Source organism: Leptonychotes weddellii, chromosome 6, assembly GCF_054177405.1.
Source record: "Leptonychotes weddellii isolate Sample4059 chromosome 6, ASM5417740v2, whole genome shotgun sequence".
NCBI classification, from domain to species: domain Eukaryota; kingdom Metazoa; phylum Chordata; class Mammalia; order Carnivora; family Phocidae; genus Leptonychotes; species Leptonychotes weddellii.
The window spans coordinates 1,012,066-1,036,427 of NC_138374.1; the positions used below are offsets into that span (position 1 = coordinate 1,012,066).

A 24,362-nucleotide genomic window follows, 5' to 3' on the forward strand; every position below is an offset into this window, starting at 1 on the left:
AATTCTTTTACTTCCTAAACTTAAATTTTCTCTTCTGGTTCTCACTTGATAAACAGCTATGGGAGGAGCCTGCCTGGTGGCTGACCTCAGCCAGCTGCTGCCAGGCACCTGTGATTTCAGAGCCTGTCTTCCAGGTGATTTCCCGTGAGGCAGGATGAGGCTGCGGGTAACACATCTGGCTCCCCTCCCCAGTGCGCAGGAGACCCAGTTCCCTCTCTGGTGTGGAACACGGCATCAGAAGTGGCTAGCATAGCCACTATGTCCAGACTTTAATGCCTTGGGAAGAGGGAACTTTGATCCTCTAAGATTTAAAACATTTTTTATTAAAACTGTACAATAATTTACAAATGAGTAAAAATCCTCTGGTATGTATCATAGGAATCACAATACAAAAATATGTGCAAAATTTTGTAGTTGACCACCATACAAACCTATTTTAGGCCTGTGAATACTGTTTAGCACTGAACAGAATATCACATGTTTAGAATGTGGTTAGTAAGGAGCTGCTTCAGAGAACACAGATACTGGCTGGCTATTGCCATGGTAAAACAAGTCCTAATTCATTGTTGCATAAATTTACAATAAAGCTCTTTAAAATACAGTAAACAAATATATGATTTGATACATATATTTACAACTTGGTTTTCCTGAGCCTAAATGTAAATCCGTTACTGTGTTAAAACACACAATCCATCTTAAGGTTTCAGTGATGGGGTGATGGTCCATGTGGATTGATGTCTCCATGCCTCCAAACCCACTCCCGGCACACCTTCCTTCCTGACATCCAATGCGGTATTGACAAGCCGTGTAAGGCACGCAGGGTGTCCTGAAGGCTACGGGTTCTGCAAGAGCTGAACACTTTAAGGAAGAGCCACAGTCCTTCAGCAGCTGGACAGACCATGGACACGTGGAAACGAGGTGCACACACTCACACATCCGTGTCAACCAGGGAGCTGCAATTTACATGGATTTCTAATGTAGACAAACAAAAACATCTGTGTTGTTCTGGGTATTGTGGACACAGTGTGATTGTGTTGATAACACATGTCCACATCTTGGTTACACAATAAACCTTTCTGGCAACTTCTGGTCCGTCCTCTTGTTCCATGAGAGAGAGTGGCATTGACACACAGCATCCCCTGTTTGAGGAGTTGCAGTAACAGAGCCCAGGTACTTTCAGGAAATTCAGTGCAGCCCACTGGTTTAGCATGAAAGGTATACTCTAGGATTTAGAAAAAGCATGTAATTTTAAAACACCTGAATTCTTCAGATGCTCACTGGACTAGCAGGAATCAGTGACAAATGCACCTAATCGCTTTTTCCTTTTTTTCTTTCCTTTTTTTTTTTTTTTTTGGCAAAAGCCCAGTCCCAAAATGCTAGATTTTGTGATCAGATGAAAAGAAGGTGCCTCGGATACATGAATAGAAACAGGGATCTCTGCAGACAAGGGCGGGCATTGCAGCTCCATGTGGGCTTTTGGGAACATGGCAATGGTACAAACACAGTTTGGTACGTGGAATATTATTTAAAACATTCACTGAGCCATTTCCACTATGTACTTTTACATTTAAGCAACAACTTAGTAAGCACTGGTCCAGATCTACATGCTTCTCTGCCCTGCAGAGTTTGCCCATTTCCAGATTACAGAGCTGTGATAAGACTGTCTGGCATGTGGTGGACAGCCTATGACGTGCTCCACACAGATGTACAACATGCAAAATCACGATGATCCAAATGAACACAGGCGATGTGAATTTGGGTTTCGAGTGCACATCATTAGCTCCTGAACGGCCAGCCCGCTCGGCTGCTACTCCTGGCCAGTAACCACTGGGGCGGCAGCATGTGCCTCCCCATGCGGACTTCCTGGACGCCTGCCTCATACACTCTACCCAGCTCCAGTCTGGGAGTTCATCCATAGCTCTGCGGTGGCTTTGATTAGCTCAAGACTATTGTTTGACATTCAGTTCTGAGCACAACGAGTGCCGAGAGGATGGAGTCATTGGAATGACACAAAACTATGCACGGAGGATGAAACAAGATTTCAGACTCGGTCTGCAAACCCCAGCAGCAGCCTCAGCTGGAGGAGTGGACTCACCCTGTATCTTGTCCAAGTGAGTAACTGTGGTTTTCACGACCACAGAAAGGATGGGTCCTTCCTGGACGAGTGCGGGTTAACAGTGCCCAGCAGAAATCCCGCACCTGCTAGAGAGAAGCATATCTGTCTGATCCTGTAAGCTTTCTCCGATTTCAACCTAGGGCATCAAGCCTGGTCTGGTGACAGCCGTGTGCACCAGAGTTGAACACACCTTCTGATGCAAATATAAAATGAACCTGACACTTGCAGACACAGTCGCCCCTCCTTTCTGCCCCTGAGAAACGCAGCTTGCTTTCCTTTCATGCTGTGTTGTTTGTTACATTCTCACCTGGCTGCAGGTGTCACCACCCAGCACATCAACCTCCAGGTGCCTCAAAAGAGCTAAAATCTTGTCTCCTGGTTGAGCATGCATGACTGCATACACAGAGACTCACGCACATGCACGCACACACGCGCACACACACACACTTTGCACCCTCAAGGGTGTGGAGTCGATGGAAGAGCCTCCTCCAACCCAGGAGTCGGGCTGTATCTGGAAGACGTTCCTGGGCTGTGGGCCAGAGCACTCAGCAGGAAGGGAAGTCAGGCTTAAAACGGGCTTCATCGATGTGCTGTGTCCTCTCTGAAAAAGAGTGAAGAAAAAAACTTTATTCTAGTGGGAGCCCTCCAAGGCTCGCAGTGGGGAAGGTGTGGAGAGATGCCCCGGGCAAGGGCGCTGACGGAGTGTGGGCTCTGCACGGGGGTGGTCGGGTTACAGAGGCTCCAGCACCAGCCACGGTGCCATGTCTTCAGCAGCTGGTGCAGGAGCTGCAAAGGGCTCCTCCTAGAAGAGCTGCAAAGATGAGTGCAGAGGTGGCCTCAGGTCTCCCTCGCCACGCCTGGGGCAGCTGTCCACTTGAATACCCAATTTCCATGTCCTCCCGTTACCGAAATGGCAGGCCTCTGCTAGGCACCGATTCTTCCTTATTACCTTTCATATCTTTACTGTTTGGAGTGAGACATGAAGGTGCTGCTCAGGGTCCTCCGCACAAGGATGGGGTGCCCTGTATCAGCTGCAGGGATGGGGGCATCCAGGGCAGGACCCCTGGGCTCCACATGTTCCTAGTCTAAGAGGTGCTGCAGAGGATTCTTTTGGTTTGGGGTTTCTAACCTATCTTCTAAGTAGGAAGACCCCCCCGCCCCATGCAGAAGAAAAATGAAACTGGGTGGAGTCCCACACACTCACTCCCCCACAGCACACATCACAGCGGGAATCTCTAGACAATTAGAGTGACACATTGTTCTTTGTCTCTTCAATCGGATTCATATCTAAGTAGGTTCTCCTCCTATCATCTAGTTCCAGGATGTTAGAGATGAAGAGGCCTGTCCAGCCCTTCCATTTTGCAGACAGAAAAGCTGATGCTCCAAGATAAGAGGGACCCCCGCCCCCCTGCCGAGGTCACACTTCCAGGCCAACCAGAGCCAGGGCCCCTGCCCACCTGCCCACCAGCCCTCCCACCCCACGGCACTGCTTCTCTGAGCTAAGATGGTAACTGCCTGCGGCATGAACCTCACACATGCCAACAGAGAAACAATCAGATTGAGAATAACGTGCAGAACCCTAAAAAGTCACTCCCCAGTGGAAGGAACAAGACAATGGCATCTGGTTGTCTGTGGCTGCTTGATGCCCTTTCCTGAGCCGGTCCTGCCCTACTGCTCACACACTCGGTTCACTGCCTTTGTCTCCAGAAGGGGGGACTCTCTGCCCTCATCTGTGAGCACAACACTCCGCACCCACACTCACACGCACATGCACAGAGGCGTGGTTCCGCTTTCGGGATTCCGGGCTTCCCAAGTGCCTTCTGCCCCTCAGGCCCACCTCCTCTGGGAGACATGGTGTTCCCCACCCCTCCCTTTTCTGACCATGGGCCCAACTTCTTGATGGTCCCCACAGCCCAAGAACTCCTCCAAGTCGGAGCCATAAAAGCCACAGACAGGTGAGTGTGAGATCACCCGTGGGTGTGACTTTGGTCTTGTGGCCCCACGGGGCTCCTCAGTGCCCCACCAAGCCCCTGGCCCAGAGCTAGGGCAGAGCCCCGGGTGCCTCTGTGAGCAGGGCTGAGGTGGCTGTCGGTAGGAGGGCCCACTTTGCTTGCAAGGTCAGCCCTTGACTGGCATCTGGGCCTTGCCTGCGAAGCTCTCCCAGAGTGATAAGTGATAAGTGCTGGTGGACTGACCTTGACAGCTTCTGCAAAAGATGTGATGTGTGGCACACACCTATTTCCTTCTGAGGGCCTGACATTTTCATGCACATGGATGGCTGCATTTTTGCTGCTGGGGAAGGGTGTGCTCCGTGTGGCCCCATGGGAGGTGGAGAGCACAGGAAATGTGCTTATGGATCTCTCCAGACTCTGTCCAAGTCTTTGGGACTACAGATCCAGCTGTGTGTCCTGATTACGTCACTGAGATAAATCTTAGCCACAGTACCTCTGTGCACTGGGTCCCGAGAATCCTGGTGACTCACAGAGAACGTGGGTGCTCCTGGAGACCGCCAAACACTCTGCCTCTCGCTCCTGGGAACGGAGGGAGACCGTGCGGCCGTGGGAAGGAGAAGACATGGCGTCTGCCTCTGTGAGCATATATGTTCACTTATTTGGCTGTTCATGGGGCAAATGTTTATTTGAGTGTCTTAGGGGCCAGGTACTACTGGAGAGCACACTGGGCCCGCTGAGGATTTCACAGTGAGCAAGCCGGGGACACCTCTACCACACATGCGCGGCTCCTCGAGAGGCTCACAGGTCACAGGAGAAAAGCCCAGCACACTGATGGGAACACGGATTAGCGTCGTGTGGCTAGAGAGAGGACAGGGGAGGGGCTTGTGGCACATGGTGGGGCTGGTGGGGGCGCCCCCGGGCCGCTCAGAGCCCAGGGGCCAGAGCCTGGCGCACAAGCAATTGCCCTGGGATGGGAGTGATGTCCCGACCGGGGCGGGCACCCAGAGTCACAGCCTCGCCCTTCCTTCTGAAGGGAGAGATTATGACAGAATTTTCACGCTGGCCTGCACTAAGGGTCAGTGATAAAATACAGAAATAAGCGGATAACCGAAGTCACGAATAGCTTTCATTGCGTAAGTACCCAGATGAGCAGAAGAGGGTGGGGGCACAAGAGGGGGGCACCCGGCCCAACAGACACGAAGATGGCAGAGCCCCGGGGAAGGCTGCAGAGGCAGGACCCCACGGGGGACCTAGTAACACACTGAGTCATACATATGGATTAGGAAAGAGCACTCTGATTAATGTCAAAATAGAGCCCGCGTAACAGGCTCCCACCATCTGTGTTTGTGCCGGGAATTCCCACTGGGACCTCCACTGTTGGGAAACAGAAAGCTGTTGGCAAAGGAGAAGATGTCTTCCTGGGGTCGGAGAAGCCCACTGGGATGGGCGCCAACTGCAGATGGTGAGTGTCACGGGAAAGCCCAGACCCACGCCTCACCGGGGCTTCCAGAAACACACACAAGACGAGGAAACCGGCCCCACGCAGGGTGGGCGACGGCCAGCTCCACGGGCACCCTGCGACCCAGCCCTTGCTCTCTGCTCCCGCGCCCCACCCCTACTTCCTATGCCACAGACCCAGCAGAACCGGCACACATAAACACAGCATCAGCTTCGAGGTGAGAAACAGAGCCTTTCCTCATAAGCTGTGTGTCTGGGAATGGGTAGTCAAACATTTTCAAACTAGAAAGAAAGAAATGGCAAAACTAACTCGGCTCGGGGCGAAGGTCTTTTTCCCCGAAGCTCTGATTTGGGGGAAACATCAAGAAATAAACGGCCTCGCTCAGACCCAGCTAAGCTTCCTGGCTCCCAGCTCCCTGCGGGGCCTTCCCATCAACCGCGGATGGTGGCCGGCAGGTGTCAGCGTGGCCGTCAGTCCCTGCCCGCCCTTGCGTCTGCGAGCCCCCTCCACAGCCGCACAGAGCAGACCCGTGGGACCCACGCGGAGCGGGGCCGGTCCTTACCCTCGGGGGCCATCCCCACTCACACCACGCCCTGCTCTGGGTCTCCTCCTGAGGCTCTGACTCGGGGGTGGCCTGGTAAGCACACCAGAAGGGCAGCGGCACTGTCACGGAGCGGGTCACGGGTGAGGACGTGGCCCCAGGACACTCGAATGCTGCGGAGGTTAATTTCATGCATGTCCTTGATGGGCCACCGGTGCTAACATTATCCTGGGTGAGTCTGTGAGGTGCTTCTGGATGAGATCAGCACCTGAATCTGCAGGCTGAGTAAAGCAGACTGCCGGCCCCCACCGCCGCCCCCCACCGCCGCCCGGTGCGGGTGGGCCTCATCCAATCAGGCGAAGGCCTGACTAGAACCAAAGGGTTGGCTAAGAGGGACACCTGCTGCCTGACTGTGAGCTGGAAAGCGGCCTTTTCCCACCCTCAGGCTTGGGCTGCAACATGGGCTCTCCCTGGACGGGAATTCACGGTGTCGGCTCTCCTGGGTCTCAGACCCGGGGACTCAGGCTGCCTTGGCACCTGAGGCCCTCCTGGGTCCACAGCCTGCCGAACGCAGGTCTCTGGACTTCTCAGGCTCCGTAACTGTGTGAGCCAGGTCGTCACAATAATCCCCTCTCTCCAGACAGGCCGATGGAGAGAGGCACGGACACATCCCGCCGGTTCTGCGGCTCCGGGAACCCTGAGCAGGACAACGCATTACCCGCTAACTCCCACACCTCGAGGAGGCCGAGGTGGCAGCGGTCACCTGACCCGGTGTGGCCGCGTGACTCAGGGCAGCGGCAGGACCCGAACCCAGGCCTGCTGGCTCCGAAGCTGCCGCCACGTTCCCTGATGGCGGCTTGCCCTGAACCCCACGTGGATGGTCGCGGCCCACACCGCTGGCGAGACCACAGATGCTGCTGGAAAGGGGCCAGGAGGCCACTAAATCCCAGAGCGCGTCACAACCGAAGAAGGCGTCACCCGCAGCCAAGATGGAAAACGGTCTGCTCGCGGCCCAGCCCCAGGAGGGGCCAGCAGTGCTTGTACAGACTCCTCCGGCCAGAAACTCAGCAGTTCTCAAGGTGGGGCCCGCGCCCCGCTGCCTCAGCACCTGCCGGACTGCCCGAAGAGCAGACTCCGGGCCGGCCCCACCCTGGAACCAGGCTCTCCCGGGGTGCGCCACGGCCGGGGGCGTTTCGGTGAACTTGAGTTCCTGCCTCTTCTCCTGATGGACTCCCTCTGCCGGGGCTGACAGGGACCCTCGCCCCGCTGACACCCAAGGACCTTGGCAGTCAGGCAAGCCAGACCGGCTGGCCTAGAGAGGAATGGATGCCGGGACCAGAGTGGAGACAGGCACTGAGCCACGCTGGACAGGACAGGACACCCCCTTATCTCAGTTGTTGAGACACTGGCCTGGGACTATTTCTCATCACCCCTCCCCCAAGCTTGGCCCACCCTAGGCGTATGGAAGTGATCCCGAAGCTCGTGGGAGGGGGAGGCAGGGCAGGGGGCACCGCAGTGGGTCCACTGGCCACAGAGCTGAAATCACAGAGGAACCCTGGCGGAGGGGGGGATCCTGGCCTCATCCATGTCCAGACCATCCCTGTCTCCCTCACAGGCCGGGCAAGGCCAGAGGCTCCAGAGGCTCCCACCAGGCCACCCCCTGTCTGTCCATACTGGCTGTGTGTCTCAGATGGAACCTCCAAAGGTAAGCAAGGCCCCTGGCCTCGCAGGACCAACCTCCCACAGTCCCCAGGACCCCGAGCCCCAGCCCAGTGCCCTGGAGGTGAAGTCTGGCCATGGAGGGGCATGCTGGCCAGTGGGCCCGTGCCTGTCCGAGCCCCTGGCAGCCTCCACTGAGCCCCCTTCTCCAGAGAGCCAGAGCATCAGCCAGGAGCCAGCAGGGCAGGGGTCCCCCTGGGCAGGGGCAGGGGCCCTGGAGCAGACCAAGCCAAAGGGAGCGCTGAGCACGAGAGAGGCCATGCCCGAGCCACCCATCCAGGTGAGAATGGGAGGTGAGGTGGGTGTCGGGGGGCAGGAGGTGGGGCCCCTGTGCAGCCAGCCAAAGGAGACAGCAAGGAGAAAGGGGCCCATGCAGGCTGGCCAGGGGAGGCTGCTCCCCTGCTGGAAACAAGCACAGGCTGGCTTGGGAGGTGAGCTTCAGGGCAGTGATCTCTGATCTCCCCCAACACTTGCCATCACAGGGGAGGCGCCCCCGCAGGCTGTGTGTGGCCCCACAGCCGGGCTGGTGGGCACCAGCCCCTTAGCAGCAAGCCCACCGCCTGCTCTGCTTCTCACCCGCTAAGCCCCCCATGGCCTCGGCACCTCTGTGACTCCTGAGGCCTGGGGCAGAGGGGCCCCACCGGCTGCATCAGCGCTGTGTGTCCTGAAGCCCAGAGCACCAACGGGGTGTGGCCGGCTGGCACCACGGCAGGCTGGGCCCTCGCTGACCTGAGGGCGGTGCACCCACAGCCCAAGGCACTCAGCTCTCCGCAGCACCCAGGACATGTGCCTGCAGCCCTGGAGGGCAGGGAGCACCAAGTGCAGGGGGACAAAGCGCCACAGTCCACGGGTGCCGGGCTTCCGCCATTTACCATGCTCCGCCAGTGGGGAGAGTGGGGCCTGTCCTACCGTGGTCCCCCATAAGCCCCTACCCTGCTTGTCAAGGGAACCACTCCAGCGAGAGGCTATACCTGGGGGTCGTGGTGGGGGGCGTAATTCCAAAGGCGGGGGCAGGGCAGGAGGCTTCCGTGCTGTGTTCACGGTGCAGGGACTGGCCAAGGTTGGCACTGATAGCACCACCCGCCCTCCAACCACCTGAGCACGTGGGACCCCCAGATGCACATCCGCCCAGGAGTCACCAGGGCCATGCCCTCCAGGTAGCGGCCAGAGAGTGCTTAGAAGCCAGCCCAGTCCTGTCCCACTTGTCCCTTGTCCTCACACATGGACCGCACAAAGTCCACACACACAGTCCCCCTGGTTGGTGTGGGTGTAGAACCCACTGCCCGGGTTCCTAGGTCTCTGCCTGACCACACACACACCCAACTGCACAGATGTACACACACAGCGTGCACACACACAGTGCACAGGCATGCACACAGGCTCACACCTGTGCACACACTTCCTGCCTCATTCTGCATCGGTTCTTGGTTTTGTTTCCAATCAAGGTTACAAGCAGCTGCTCCCACAGCCCTGGAAGGGGACATCCACCTATCTTCTCTGACACGGACCTCTCTAATAATGGCATCCCTTATTAATGGCCTCATGGTCATTCCAGTGAAAAGATCCATTATTGCTTTCACTGAGGTGGTAACGTTCTGGATGACTAGACAGCTGGCTGCAGGCCATGAGCCGATGGCTGGGAAAATGGACGAGACAACAGAGCAGGGGGAGGGGAAACCGCTGGCTGCAAGCCAGCTCTTCAATCTTCGGTCTGCCTGAGATTGTGAGCGAATCTAGTAACGTCAGAGAAAACCTTACACAACAAGGTAAAAACAGGGGATTCTGAGCAAAGAACAAAAATAAATTGGTCTGAACCCAACATGGACCAGAAGAGAATTTGGCAGTGCGTCCTCAGGCTGAGCGTTTGGATTCCGATGACCCAGCACCTTGACTCCTAAGTGGACACCCAGGAGAATCTCCAACATCAACGAGCTTCACAAAAGCAAGCCCCAAGCATCCAGCAGGAAGTCCCAGGAAGAAGTCATAACACCCACAAGTAGACAGGCACCCGCCAATCACTGGTGAATCTTAGCACGAGGATAATAAGTGCAAAATGGGTCCAAAAGTACATAAAGTATGATGCCTCCCTTTATAATGACTTACAAAACAATAAAAATTATATCTTTTAGAAACACAGGTGTCTGGCACAAAGCTCCGCACCACGGCCCAGACGGCAGTTACCTCGTGGGAAGGGGGCAGGGGATGAGACCGGTCTATGGTTAGAAGTCAGTGTATCCACAGATGTTACAAAGAACAGAATACCTGCTGGACCATTCCGGGACCAGTGGCAAGAGTGTGGTGTGAGCCAGTCTTGGGACTAGCACAATTCTGCACAACAGCAGTGACCTTCAAGCTAGCTCATTCTGACACACAAATGTGGCCACACCGTGGCTTCACATGTGGGAGGTTGCCCAGGCTTGTCACCTGCCATCAAACAGGTACACCGTGGGCTCTGATTTCCACCTGGGGTAGAAGTCCGGGCTGACAAAGCTCCCTGGCAGGTGCCGAGGCAGGGCCCTTTGGTGCCTAGTACTAGTCTGAGGGGCTCTACCACCTCGGCAGGTGCCCTGTCGCTGCTCCCAAGACAGACAGGCAGCACCTGAGGACAGCGACCCTCTGAACTCAGCCACCAGCCCCCGGAACAAAAAGTCTCAAAGAGCTAGCTGCTTACACTTGGATGAACCTTCTATGAGGAAACATAAACATCCTATCTTTTGCTCCATAGATAAATAAACGAGCAAATTTGAAGAAAAAATGTCATTGGGTTATCATGGAAGAATTATAGATATAGACAGATATTTTTAAATGCAATTTCCTGTTCTATATGCACACAATGGTCATTAACTCTGGATGGACTGTGGAAGAGAGCAGCTTCTCCCTGCATTTCAAGACCAACCACACGGCCATCCTTTGTGGCCCACCTGGGATGCCGCACAGCACACACGATCTGCAACCAGGCTTGGAGGCATGCCCCTGCTAGCGGGCAGCGGTAAATCTGGGTCTGCTGACAGTTAATGTCACCCATGTCGGGCCTACAGACCTGGAGCGGGGCAGGCATGGCCCTGAGATCTGGCCTCAGCCCCAGGAACCAGTGGAGGTTGACCAGGCTAAGGGGCACGGCCAGCATGGGGGGGGGCACCAGCAGGCAGCGACCCTGACCCCGGAGCTGGGGAGGACACTCCAGCCAGGATGGGACTTGGACCAGCCAAGCAGACAGATTTTAACCAAAAGGGGAAGAGCTCTTCACAAAGGGGTGGACGGAGCAAGGGATGGACGACCGCAGGCAAAACACATGCTTTGACCCAGACCATGCCCCATGTGCCAAAATGGACTCGGAACCAGTCCTGGATATAAGTGCCAGACATCAAGCCATGTGATTCTAGAAGGAAACATGGGAGAAAAGATTTGTGATTTGAATCAAGCAAAGTTTTCTTAGGTCGAACACTAAGGGGTTGGGTGGGGGTGAGATGGCTGCAGGGTGGGGGTGGGGTGGGGGTGGGGTGACTGCAGGGGTGGGGGTGGGGTAAACACAGGGGTGACTGCAAGGGTAGGGGTGGGGTGACTATAGGGGTAGGGGTGGGGTGACCACAGGGGTGATTGCAGGGTGAGGGTGGGGTGACTGCAGGGGTGGGGGTGGCAGTGAGGTGACTGCAGGGATAGGGGTGGGGTGACTGCAGGGGTGGGGATGGGATGATTGTGGGGGTGGGGTGACTGCAGGGGTGGGGGTGGAGTGATCACAGGGGTGACTGCAGGGGCAGGGGTGGGGTGACTGCAAGGATGACTGCAGGGGGCACAAGACGGAGTTGAGGCTGGTGGCACTGTCTTGTATCAGCACTGTGGTGGGCACACGCATGGCCCAAAGCCCAGAGAACTGTCCAGCATGGACAATGAACCTTACTGAGTGTAAATAAAACAAAAGTCAGTATGTGGCGAAGTGGGACAGGAACCCAAGCTGAGACAAATGGACAGCACAGCCACACTGGGAGAGGTGGGGAAGAAGAGAGCTGAGCTAAGTCTGGAAATACTTACTGTTGGAAAACAGTATTTGTCTGGATGCCACAGGCTGAAAAGGACTGTGCACAGGGTCAGTCACCCTAGTTGGCAGATGTTTCCCACAGGGTACATGGTCAGCAACTGTGAAGCTGCTCCATGTGTACACTGGGGCTGAGCATGTGAGGACATGCAGTGTATAAAGTGGGAGCCAAAGAAAGGAATTACAAATAATGGCGGGGGGGTTGGAATGGAACTTGACTTGTTGGCCTGGAATTGGAGGTATCATTATGAACTCACAGTTTATAACAGACGAGTGACAGATGATCAATCGATAGATAGATGGATAGATAGATGAATAGACAAATGGATGGATGGATAGATGATGGATGGATGGATAGATGATGGATGGATGGATAGATGATGGACAGATGGATGGATGGATAGATGATGGACAGATGGATGGATAGATAGATGACAGATGGACAGATGGATGGATGGACAGATGGATGATACATGGATGGATAGATGGACAGACGGATGGATGGATGATAGACGGATGGATGGGTGGATGGATAAATGGACGGATGTATGATAGACGGATGGATGGATGGATAGATAGATGATAGACGGATGAATGGATAGATGGATAGATGGATAGATGATGGATAGATGGATGGATAGATGCTGGATGGATGGATGGATGGATGGACAGATGATGGATGGATGGATGGATGGATAGATGATGGAGGGATGGATGGATGGATGGATGGATAGATGATAGATGGAGGGATGGATGGATGATAGATGGATGGATGCAGAAATACGCACAGGCATGTGCGTGTGCATGAATACTCCCATGTTCCTCCCTTAGGATGGCCTAGAGATAATGCCACCCCCCCAGCCCCAGGCAAGAGCACACCCAGCACCCAGTGAAGTCGGTCCCTAAACGCCATCCTGCAACTGGAGGAAGGTGCTCCTTGGGGCAGGGACACTACAAGCCTGTCCTGGGGTGGCAGAAAGTAGGAACGAGCTCACTCAGCAGACGGGGCGTGTCAAGGGGACACAGGAGTCATGTGAATGTGCGCTCAGTGGCTCAGGCTGGAACAACCCGCCAGGAAAATAATTAGTGATAGTGTTGGGTTGTAACCCACAGAATAAATTAAATATGCCTGAATTTGCACTGGCGTGAATAACTGCATAAAGAAAGGAATGGAAGGACAGGGATGGGTTTTCTTCAGAGAATGGAATAAAACAGCGGCGATGGGGGCCCAGGAAACCCCGTTAGGGCCCCGCGGTCACACAGCCGCAGGAAGGCTGCTGACAGGCGCCAACCTCAGTGCGCAGAAGCTTATGGAGAAGCAGGACATCTGCGGCCTCAGGGGCCTCTCCCCATGTATTTACTAGTTAGGACACCGGGGCGTGCAGAGCCCGGCAGGGCACTGCCATCACCCGCGATAAAATGTACGGACATGCTCTCACTCGGCGCAGTGCCTGGGGCTACCCCGGCCACCAGAGAAAGAGCTAGCCCCAGGGCCACCACACACGGACATCAGGCTGTCGGAGCTCCTGCTTCTGCCACGTGACGGGCCAGCCTGGTGCCACCGTTTCAGACACCGTTTCCTACTTGGGTGAGTGTTGGAGAATGCTCTCCCTGACCCCCGGGGGGCTGGGCGGAGGGGAGGCGTGCTTCCCTCTGGGCTCCATGCCTGCACACCTCTAAGGGTGTCTGACCCCCACGAGGGGGCTGCTGTGCAGTGTGTCTGGTGCTGCCGCCGCTCCCCACCAGCCCCGAGCTGAGGCTGCCCCACTGTGAGCACCCTGGGAGCCCCATCCAGGCCCCGAGGCCACCGAGGGGCAGCCCAAAGGCTCCCCAGGGAAGCTGTGTCTGCCCAGCACTTGCTCCCTGAGACCCTGCTTTCCTGGCCCTGGGCCCCCCAACAGGGGGGACCTGCTCACAGCTCCGGGGGCATTGAGCAGCCCCGGGTGGGGTCCCCCATCACCAGCCTGCAGACGCAGAGGTGCAAACTGTTCAGCCCCCGGCAGCACATCACCAAGCCCCACATAAGCACCCTCACTCAGGAGACTCTGCTGGAAATGGAGGCCTCAGCCCCGGAGTGCCCCTTCTGGGCCTGATCCTCCTGCGGCCTCCTAGCCTGGGGGGCAGGGTGGGGGGACGGGCAGGGAGAGGAGGTGAGGGGCCAGGAGGCCAAGCTCATGACTGTGCCTGAAGGGGAGGGCGGCCTGGGGGCTGCGGCTCAGGAGGAGAAGGGGGATTGCTCTGCAGAATAAAGGAGGAAGCTTCTGTTTTTCAAAGTTTCGGGGGAGTGGAGGTGGGCAGGGCTGGCCAGTAGACCCCAGAGGGGCTGGAGCACATTAGGACAGTTCTTCACTGTGGGGAGATGAGACCACCCTCGAACCTTGAAGCGCAGGGATGTCCCCACAGCACATGCTCAGGGGCCTGGGGGAAGTGTCCTGGGTCTGGGCCAGGAGGTCCATACAGGGTCAGCACATGAGGGCCCCTGAAGAGTCCACACAGGGATGCCCATCAGGGAGCAGACTCTGGTCCAGGGGTGGTGGTGGGAAGGGAGCCTGGACAGACACCCAGGGCTCCCACTGCAGGGCAGGTCCCAGCAAACTGAACTTACACCTCCACGGGGACCACACTGGACTAAGCAGGATCAGATGAGGCCAGAAAGAGGTGCGTCCATGCCCCACGAGAGCCCCAAACAGCGGGGAGGGGAAATGTGGTCTCCCATGGACGGATGGGGGCACTTACCTGCTCGCCACCTGGACATCGGGCTCCCTTCTCGTATCTGCAGGACCACAGGTGTGTGGCTGCCCTCAAATGGGCACTGCCCTTGAGGGCAAAGGCCGGAGCCCTGCACTGGGCAGCTCCAGCCCCATTCAGCTCGCCTGCAGCGCACGGCCTCCGGGCAGGGGGTGAGGGGCTGCTCCAGGTGCCCAGGGCGTCTGCAGTGCCTGGTCTCTGCATTCCAGGAAAGCCAGGCCCCTCTCCAGTGGGGGTCGGGGCGCTCTCTCGTCCCACCTCCCACTGTCATGCTCCTCAGTCTCGGCTCACTCCCACTGTGTTCCTCCGTGTGGTTCAGGGTGGCCTAGAAGGCGAGGTTGATGTCACGGTGCGTGCGGCCCCCCACACTAGCGCCCAAGGCAACAGCATCTTAAAACCAGGCAAGGGTGTGCCGGCCAGAGGTGCGCAGGACCCCAAGTGGGCGAGTCCTCACGGGCCACCTGAGGGGTCGGGGAAGCCGTCCTCGGAACATCCCCCACGACCCATCTGGGCTTCCCTGAATGAGGATCACCTCTGTGGTCACAGGCTTCACTGTGTCCTTTTGTGGGCTGCCTGTGTTCTTCCTGATCGGTTCATCCGAGATGTGTGTTGCGCGATTGAGGGGCCATGAGGTGGGAGTGTAGGGCTATGGATGCTCCCGCACAGAAGCAGCTCTTTGCACCTGCTCAGCAGGGAACTTGTGCATCCCTGTCACCGGGATCAGGAGGCTGCGTCCCAAGGAGGGACCCCAGGGTCCAGCAGCCAAGACCAGGTCTCTTCCAGAGGAGCCCCAGTCAAAAACTAGTTCTAATTCTGGCTCATCAGAGTGGACAGTTGCCCGCTCAGTGGTGCTCAAAGCCCCCCTTTCTCCCTCTTCCTCGACGGGATGGGGTCCCCAGAGACCAGATCCTCTTGGGGCTTCAGGGACCGGATGGGGCATCTTGTTTTGCCGCCCAGGCACCCACTGCTCTCTGGTCCAGCTGGAGGAAAGGGGTCTGGCTCCTCTGGAAACTGGAAGAAATGAGATTCAGGACACAGGTCAGGGAGGCTTCTCGGGAGAGGAAGGGGCTGGAGGGAGGGGGTGGGGGTGGGGCCAAGGAGAGGGAGAGGATGCCGCTGCCCCGAGGGGAGCCTCCTACACACCCTCGGAAGGGCGGGGCACGGGCTGAGCAGGATGGCGAGGCCAGCGCTGCTGGTCCTCTCATCTTATGTCGGAAGGAAGCAGTGGTCAGGCCTTTGCATGTGGCCCTGGTCTAAAGCCTCAGTAATGACACCACGGCTGAGCATGACTGGTTTCACGTCTGTGAATGAGACCCGCGTATCACGAAGCCCGGGCACTTCTGGGCGAGTCTGCAGTATAAGCCCAGCTTGTCCTCAGCGCCAGTGGAAAAGGACAAGAAACGCGAGAGGGCCGCGCTCTCCAGCGCTGCTTCCTGCCGAGGCCACAGAAGCAGGAAAGCGGAGCGCGTGCGCGACTCCCGCCAGGTAGGCGCACCTGGGGGTTCCTCCGCGCTCCTTCCCGCTCAAGAGGGGCACGCACCCTCAAGCCCTCTGACCGACCCCTGAATCCTGGCCCTGGATTTGGAACAGCCCTCTGGACACGCCTTGGGCTTCCGACAGCACGCGGGCAGCTCGAGTGCGGGGAGCCCCCGCTGGCCCCTGGGGGGCGGGCGGGACCCTGGCCGGATGGCGCCAGCCGATGAAATACTCACCGTGTGGGGGCCAGGCGAGCTATGACCACAGAATGAAAGCTAAGGAGAAAAATAAGAACAAAAATAGAAACTGAAAAGGGACGGGGAGGGCAGAGACATGGAGGGAAAAGAGAGAAAAAGAGTTTGTACAGCTCTGGCAAGAAAGGACGTGGTCGCAGACACAACGAGACGCGCCTCCACCAGGCTCAGGGCGTGCACGAGGCGCACGCGCGCCCCCCGGGGCGTGAGGACAGCGCTGCCCCCGCACCCACACGCATGCGCGTCCGCCCGCCGCCTCTGCACCCTCTGTGGAGCTGATGCTCAGGACCCTCGCGGGCGGAGAGTGAGGATGGGGTCTTGTGGAAGGACATTCCGAGGGCGGGCAAACCCAGAGCCCCGACAAGGCGTCGGCCCCGGCCCCACGGTAGGTGGTAAAGAGCCAGCAGCCTGCACAGATGCCACACGGAAGCCTCCCGCGGCATCGGGGGGGGGGGCGGCGGCGGGGGGCGGGTGCAGCCAACTCGGCAGCGGCACAGCCACGGTAAAGGAATTCACACCCGGCGGTTAAAAGCCAGGTGCTTCATACGCACAATGCTCTCCCGTGAAGATGCAAAGGGAAACAGACGTTTATTTGCGGGGGAGAGACGGCCGCCGCACGGTGAGGCTGGACCCTGAGCACAGCGCCCCTGCCCCTCCGGCCTGTTCCCCGCGGGTCAGCGTCCACACGGCAGCAAATCTTATTTGCCGGAACGCCTCCCTGCTTCCCACACTGCGTGGTTCTAGGGGCCGCTCACGGGCGCTCAGGGCATGATGACCGCTGGGCAGATGACAGTAAAGGGTCCAGGGAAGGGGCAGGTGTCACTGAGGAGCAGGGGTGGGTGGGGTGTGGCAGGCGGCCACTGGGAGGGGCCACTCTCTCCTGCGGCCTCTTCCTGGGAAGGAGGCCGTGCCGCCTGCGGGGCTCCGGAGCCAGCAGCAGCCTCCTGCTCTTTCCAGAAGAGACAAGGCTGGGAGGTGGCCCCACTGGCCGCTTCACTCAGCACCCAGTGGGGAGCTGGTCATTTGGCGAGATCCACCCCAAGAACCGAACAACAGCGTGACCACGGACATATGAAAACATCCCTAAATCACAGAGAAAGAACGGCCCCCAAACTAAGCAAACCCCACAGGAAGAGTGTTCCCTCTGGGCACACTGTGGGCACCTCGATTTAGGGAGGGCCTAATTGGGCTGAATGGACAGAACCCCTGTGACTCCACGCCTGGCAGGGCTGGGGGTCTGGGAAAAGAGCCAGCTGGTCCGCCCCAGGCCCCAAACTTACTGCACGCCAGCACCTGAGTATCCTAACCCCAAAGCAGGTGCATTAAGGCCCAGAAACCAGAGACTGGTGTTGGACAGATGACCTGCTTTCAAGAGGAAAATCTGGCCTTTCTGGAACTTAACTTTTAGACCAACCGCTTGGTGAACGTGGAGGAATCCTATACATCAGCACGATCACCAGCCCTACAAGGACCCTAGGTCGACGGCCCAGTTCCCACTGCTACAGCCAGGGAAACTGAGTCTGGGAGAGACGCGGCCCCCGTGAGGTGGCTCGGTTTCCTGTTCACCATCGCCCCACGCCCCAGAGCGTGCTAACCGGCACCACTCCCCGTGAACAAAACAGACCCCAAAATGCGCATGTATGTTACCTTTTCCTCCAGTTCCTTTATTTGCCTCTTCTGACCTTCTATTCTTTCTTCTAACTCTTTAATTCTCTGCAATGTTAAAGGAGGAATATCTTCACTCATCAGAATATTTGGGAACCAAGGTGTTCGTTCATTTACGTGTTGGACGAGTCACAGAGCCACTGCCAGCCGGCACCGGGAGCGAGTCACCGGGAGCCTGGCTGTCCTCTCTCTGCGACTGCTCACCGCTCGGCAGCCGTGGCCGAGCAGGGTGGCAGCTTGCCTCGCCTCGGTTTCCCTGGCGGACACAGCCTTCCTCACTCGTCTGCTCTGCTCCTCCCGCCCCTACAACTTCAGATCATAAACCGTGTGCTGGGAACCCCAGGAATTGATTCACACCCTTCCCAGATGTCACCAGCAGCAGCGTGAAGGGCCGCCACAAGTCACGAAGCCGTCCCAGGAAGGACTCCCTTGCGAAGGTGATGCCGTGCTTGAAGCCCTCGTGTTCACGTTGGTAGACCAGGCCCATGAGATGCAAATTTGCGCATCCTCGCTGGACCTGGATGCCTGGACCATGGAAGCAGCCGAGCTCTGGCCACAGCCTGTCTGATAGGAAGGACGGGCCCACAGGTGTGGTCCTCACATTGACCACCCTGAATCTCGCAGCGAGTGTCCTGGCAGCTGACTGATGCTCTGGTCAGACGTTACCCAAACATTCACAGTAAAGCCTGGGTCACTAATTTACCTGACTTTGCAAGTGGAGCCTTTGTATTTGGGGTGTTCTGAACACAGAACGCATCCGTAAAGGCCCCTTCCGGGCCCCACAGGCACCCACGGGAACAGAGGCTGTCTAATGCCCGGGTCCCTCACCTGCTGCTAGAAGTGAACCAGCTGGATTAGCCTGAGGTTCTAAAGTGCCCAAGGTCAAGAGAAGGCCAGGGGCTGCTCCCCAGCCCACGAGCTGCCCAGACCACACCTTCACCACGTCCTTACAGTTGAAAGGGAGGCATCTTAGAGACCTCGCAGTCAGGAGACCCAAGAGAGGGCATGTGCCACCCCGAGACTGGTCTGACGGGGCAGGTAGTGTGGCACAAGGGCCTGCCGTGGGAGGGTGTGGCCACCGGAGATGGGACTACCACGGGAGGGTGTGGCCGTGGGGCTCCTCGGATGAAGCGCCTGGCCCCCTCTTTGCCCCCCCACCCCCTGGCGCACCTGCTGTGCCAGCTGCAGCCCCCTCTTCAGCCCCCCTGCTGGACCCCCGTGCACCTGCTGTGCCAGCTGCAGCCCCCTCTTCAGCTCCCCCCGCTGACCCCTGTGCACCTGCTGTGCCAGCTGCAGCCCCCTCTTCAGCCCCCCCGCTGGCCCCCCCGTGCACCTGCTGTGCCAGCTGCAGCCCCCTCTTCAGCCTCCCTGCTGGCCCCCCATGCACCTGCTGTGCCAGCTGCAGCCCCCTCTTCGGCCGCCCCTGGCTGACCCCCCCCGAGCGCACCTGCTGTGCCAGCTGCAGCAGCTCCATGCGCTCCCGTAGGATCTGGGCATCCCGCTCCCGCAGCTCGCTCATGACCTGGCGCTTCCACTGCTCCACAGCCACCTTGAGCTTCTCGCGCTCCTCCTCCGACAGGATCTCGGCCACTTTGGCCCCGGCCTCCTGCTGCAGGGCGTCGTACAGCATGGCCTCCAGCTCCAGGATGTGCTGGGGTGGGAGGGGACACGTTAGTCTGGTCTGCTGGTCAAAGGGAGCCCCGTGATCCCTGGGGTGGCAGCACCTCCAAGCCACCCCACAGAGGGGCCTGTTTCCTCCTCGACCAGCTTATGTGACCTGTAGAGTGGAAACCCAGTGCAGGAGTCGTTATGACAAGAGCATTCACTTCTACACGGGTTTTGACATGTGCAATAAAACTTTGGAGGTAGAGTCTTAGCTCCTGCTAACGTCTGGAAAACGGGTAAGCAGATATTCGAGACCAGACTAGGGGGAGAGCTCTGAGGGAGCCGGAGGACCGGACACTGAGGTAAGGCCTCTTCCTTGGCTCATGGCCTTCCTCAAACCCTAGGTATATGAGCCCCAAAGAAGGAAGAAGGGCAGCGCTCACAGGGGTTTGCCTGATGTAAGGACAGAAGTGGGGGAGGTCCTTGACTTTCAGCCTCTCGCTGGGGAGGCCGGGCCACTCTGTGGTCCTCAGTGCCTGGGTCAGTCATGTCCCCAAGAGATACGTTCAGGTCCTGATCCCTGGAGCTCATGAATGTGGCCTTATTTGGAACTAGGGTCTCTGCAGCTGTCCTCACGTTAGGATGGAATCATACTGGATGGAGGAGGCATCCAGCGATCCAGTGGCTCATGTCCTTACAAGGAGAGGGGGCTTGGAGGCAGTCACAGAGGCCATGGGGGGGAAGCCATGTGAAGAGGAGGCAGAGGCTGGGGGACACCTGGAGCCCCCAGGAGCTGGAGGAGGCAGGAAGGACCCTCACTGGGGCCTCAGAGGGAGCGCATCCCTGCTGACACCTGGTTTCAGCCTGGCCTGCTGGGCTCTGGGTGCCCCTTTCTCTCAGCTGCTCCCTGTTGCCTCGGACATGGCCTCACCTTCGGGGGCCACCAGGCCCCATTTGCCTGCTGTGCTCACCTCCCGGCTTCATCGCCTCCACTCTGCAGATGATGAGTCCTGAGAACGCCTGCTCCCTGTGCCTGGTGTGCCCTGCCCAGCCCAGGTTCGGACCCCACCCCCGCAGAGCTGTCCAGTGCCCAACCCTCCTTGAGGCAACTGCTCTGTTGGCCCCAGGTCAGGAGATAAGTGGGCTCGTGCAATGTGCACGCGGTCCCGCTGGGGACAGTGGGGTCCAGACCCTGCAGGGGGCTCCAGGGTTCAGGCTTCACCCCGCTCCTGAGGGCTCGGACACAGAGAACCCCTCATGCCGCTGGTCCCCAAACACGTGCTGCCCCACAGCTAGGGGCCACGGCGCTCACCACAGATCTCAGGGGAATGACCCGTGGTCCCCTAGATCCCCCCACGAGAACACCCAAGAGAAGCCGAGAAGCTGACCGGCTGAGTGCGAGCCAGGCCCTGGGACCCCCAGGCCGGGGCTGAAGCCGAGGCTGATGTGGGAGAAGGCTGAACAGGGGCCACGGGCCTGGCAGGGCCAAGGAGAGAGCCGCGTAGGGCATGGGGCTCACCCCTCTGCCGCCTTCCAGAAATCCAGCGCCAACCAATGCAAAGTGACCCCTTTGCGGCAACTCAGCAGACAAAACGCATACCTTGTTATAAATTCCTAAGGACTTACCAATTGGATCCGGAATACTTTTAAAGCTTTTTCCTCCAGAGATTTTCCTGATGCAATCTTTGAAAAAACCAAATTCCTAAACTACAGAAACCCATCCTCCCAACAAAAATGTAACCTCTTCAGAAATGAAGGGTCTTTTCTTCAGGCAAAATGATTATGAAAAGTCCTTTCAGCTTTAGTAGACATTTTAGGGAATAAAAACAAATCCTTTGGACCTCACATTTTATTGTTCTTGACAGCCACAAAATAAACTGTCCCCAGCTGTCCCCAGCAGCTCACACTCCCCATCAGCCACTTCTTAGAGCACAGGTGCTTAGGCGGTTAAGATAAGCTCAAGCATTTAAAAATAAATAAGATGCAGTTGGGGGGTGTGGGGGGTGCTTAGCGCTGGCACCTCAAAGGCTTCGCACAAAGCTGCAAACGAGAGGTGCGGTGACCTTCTCCCCCTACCTGAGCACCAGCCACGGGCCCCCTGCAGGGTACCAGCAACTTCCCGAGAGCGGCCACCATGCAGCAGGGACCATCGTTTCCCCTTCGAAACCCCCACCATCACCTTGAGTCCACAGAGCAGGGAGGGTGTGAAGCCGGGGCAGGGGTCCGCAGCCCTGCAGCCCCCCGAGGGCTCCCTGCTCTCTGGGATGCAAGTGCACGCGTGTGTGATATTCAGCCCTCTCTGACGCCCCGCACACTGATCCGTCTTTTCAACACTGATGCCACATATTCCTGAGCTGTATCCTGAGGAATGCCCGGGGCCTAGGGTAGGGGTGAGCTGTCCCCTCCATGCATGTGTCTGGGATGCAGCGGTGGGGGGCTCAGGGCTGTCCAGCTGCCCCCCAAATACTGCGAGCATCCTTCCCACCCAACACTGTGGACTGGAAACAGGGATCTTGGCCCATATTTCTGGGAAGGTCCATCAGTGCCCGTTCGGCTCTCCAAGGCCACTGCCCTCCACCACCTCCTCTATGGCCGCCCCCACTGGTGGTGAGTGGGCCACCGGCACCTCCACCGTCACCGAGGAGAGGAAGCCCACCCTCAGCTTGGGCAGAAGCTCTGCCCTGCCCCACGGGGCCCTGATGGGGTTAACGGAAACATCACGCTGTCAGCTTCCAGGCTGGGCAGGACCCGCTGGTGCCCTATGTGCTCTCCGCACAACTACCTCGCTCTCCTAACACTCCAGACGGCGGGCACTCAGACCTCTACTTACCACGCGGGATGTCCCTGGCCTCAGGCGTCCTGCTAGGGGAAGGGTCCGTTCCCAACCCCTCGCCTCACAAGGGCCCCTGGACAGCTTTCCCTGAGCTGGCGCCATGACTCGCTCTGAGTCTAAGGACTGGCAGTCCAGGCGGACACAAAGGCAGGCCTGGAAGCACCGTGCCGGGAGGTGGCATGGACTCAGGGTGTAACTGACTGCCGGGAAGAAGTGTGGGCGTCCCACCTCCGGGAAGCGCCCCCATGCTGCGCCTCGCCTTGGCTGGACTAATCTGAGCAGCAAGGATGCGGTACCCGATCCGGATTCACCTCTTGAAACAAAGCAGCCGGAAGCTCCAGAGATTTCTCCTTGTCAAACCAGGGTCAGTGAGGACTGCATCACCGTGGTGGAGACGTGTCCACAAGGACTCCCAATCTCCGTGTTAACCCCAAGTGGGGACGCCCAGGTTTATCAGCGGAGACAAGTGCTCCCCACGGCCAGGCAGATGTGCGGGCAGACACAATGGGCAGACACAACGTCCATTCCTCGGAGTAGCAGGCGCACTCTCACAGGAAGTCCCAGAGACTGTTTCTTGCAAACATTCAACCGTGCTCAATTAATTTATAAATGCGTTATGTGTCAATGAATCCCGTTTTCTCAGCTCATTTTAAAACATCCATTTGAGTTCTGCATTCACGGGGCGAAGTGTTTGCTGCCGGACCAGGAAGGCATCCCTGGACCTCACTGACCAGGAGGGAGAAGTGCAGAAACTGGTCCCACGGTGGTCATACTGGACCCAGACCCCGAGGGATACCACACAGCGTGTGAACACTTTCCCCATTTCTACCCGAAATCTGCACGCTCCTGCTGTCGGTTTCTCTTACCTTGTGAGCCTGGTCCAAGGACTGCTTCCTATAATCCAGCTCTTCATCCAGGTAGCCCTTCTGCTTACTGAACAGCTCCTGAAACACAAGAGGACCCGTGTCTCAGCCTCAGGCATCCGCCCGGTGACGCCGTGTGCAGACACAAAGCAAGACGCCCACCAACCTTCTCACTCTCCAGGTCAACCATCTTCCGATGCAGGGCCGACTCTGTCTCTTCGATCTGCTGGAGCCACTGGACACAAACCGAAAGAGCAGGTGATAGTGACCTTTCGGGTGGCCACACAGGCACCAAACTGAGAGTGGGGACTGGGTTGGCCCTGTGAGCCCCAGGTGCCCAGCGTCCAGACAGCCCCACGTGGTGTCCAGGAAGTCTGTCCCCCACTTCCCCAGGGAGAGAAGGGTCATGAGCAGGGGTTTGGCAGGGACAGGTGCACCTGAGCGCTCAGCCAGCAGAGGTCCTCCCTCAGTCCCATCCCCTGCACCCCTGCTTGCCGGGACTCCCTCTCCCCTTCCCGCTGGAGGACTCCCAGGCAGGCTCTGGCTGTGGGGTGGGGGCCAGGGACCGGCTGCAGGTAAGGAGCCCAGGTGGGCTGGGCAGCCCCCAGGGGAGGGTCCTGGTGGGGTGAACAGAAAGCCAATGGTATACAGACCCACTCCATTGCCTGGCCTTTGGAGGGGTAAACTGAGGCAGAGTTGGCCTTGAGACAAAGCCTGGCTGATCTGTTACCCGCAAACACAGGTGGTGGGTGTTGTTTGACCCCTGCGTGTGTGGGACCTCCCAGGCTGACAGGATTCATGGACTCTCCACCCCACACCCCGGGAGCCCCTCCTCCAGGGAAGGCACCCTCTCCCAGCTGAGCCTGGCCCTGTCCCAAGAGCGGCCACACAGCTGCTGTTACCTTTTCAGCCAAGGTCAGGACTGTCCTAGCTTGTATGACGACCACTTGCTCCTCATTGGTCAGATTCTGCACCCAAAGCAGACATGGGTACAGTAAGGGGGCTGCACCAGACTGAAATAATGAGGGTGTGGGGTGGGGGGGTGGGGAGGTGAATGGGGTGCCTGGTAGGGGGTGAATGCAGGTGTCTGGTGGGGGC

At 57.9% G+C, this 24,362-nt stretch overlaps 1 protein-coding gene across 1 annotated transcript in view; it reads right to left on the reverse strand.

Annotated features, from left to right (window-relative positions):
• Positions 1–302: 302 nt before the first annotated feature.
• The window catches only part of JAKMIP3 (Janus kinase and microtubule interacting protein 3), an 81,896-nt gene continuing 57,836 nt past the window's right edge, over positions 303–24,362 (reverse strand). The window contains 9 exon segments of the mRNA XM_081823282.1: positions 303–2,717; positions 14,557–15,464; positions 15,466–15,579; positions 16,281–16,319; positions 17,946–18,011; positions 19,411–19,614; positions 23,268–23,345; positions 23,431–23,499; positions 24,167–24,232. Coding sequence (XP_081679408.1) covers positions 15,411–15,464; positions 15,466–15,579; positions 16,281–16,319; positions 17,946–18,011; positions 19,411–19,614; positions 23,268–23,345; positions 23,431–23,499; positions 24,167–24,232 — 690 coding nt within the window. The 3' untranslated portion in view covers positions 303–2,717; positions 14,557–15,410.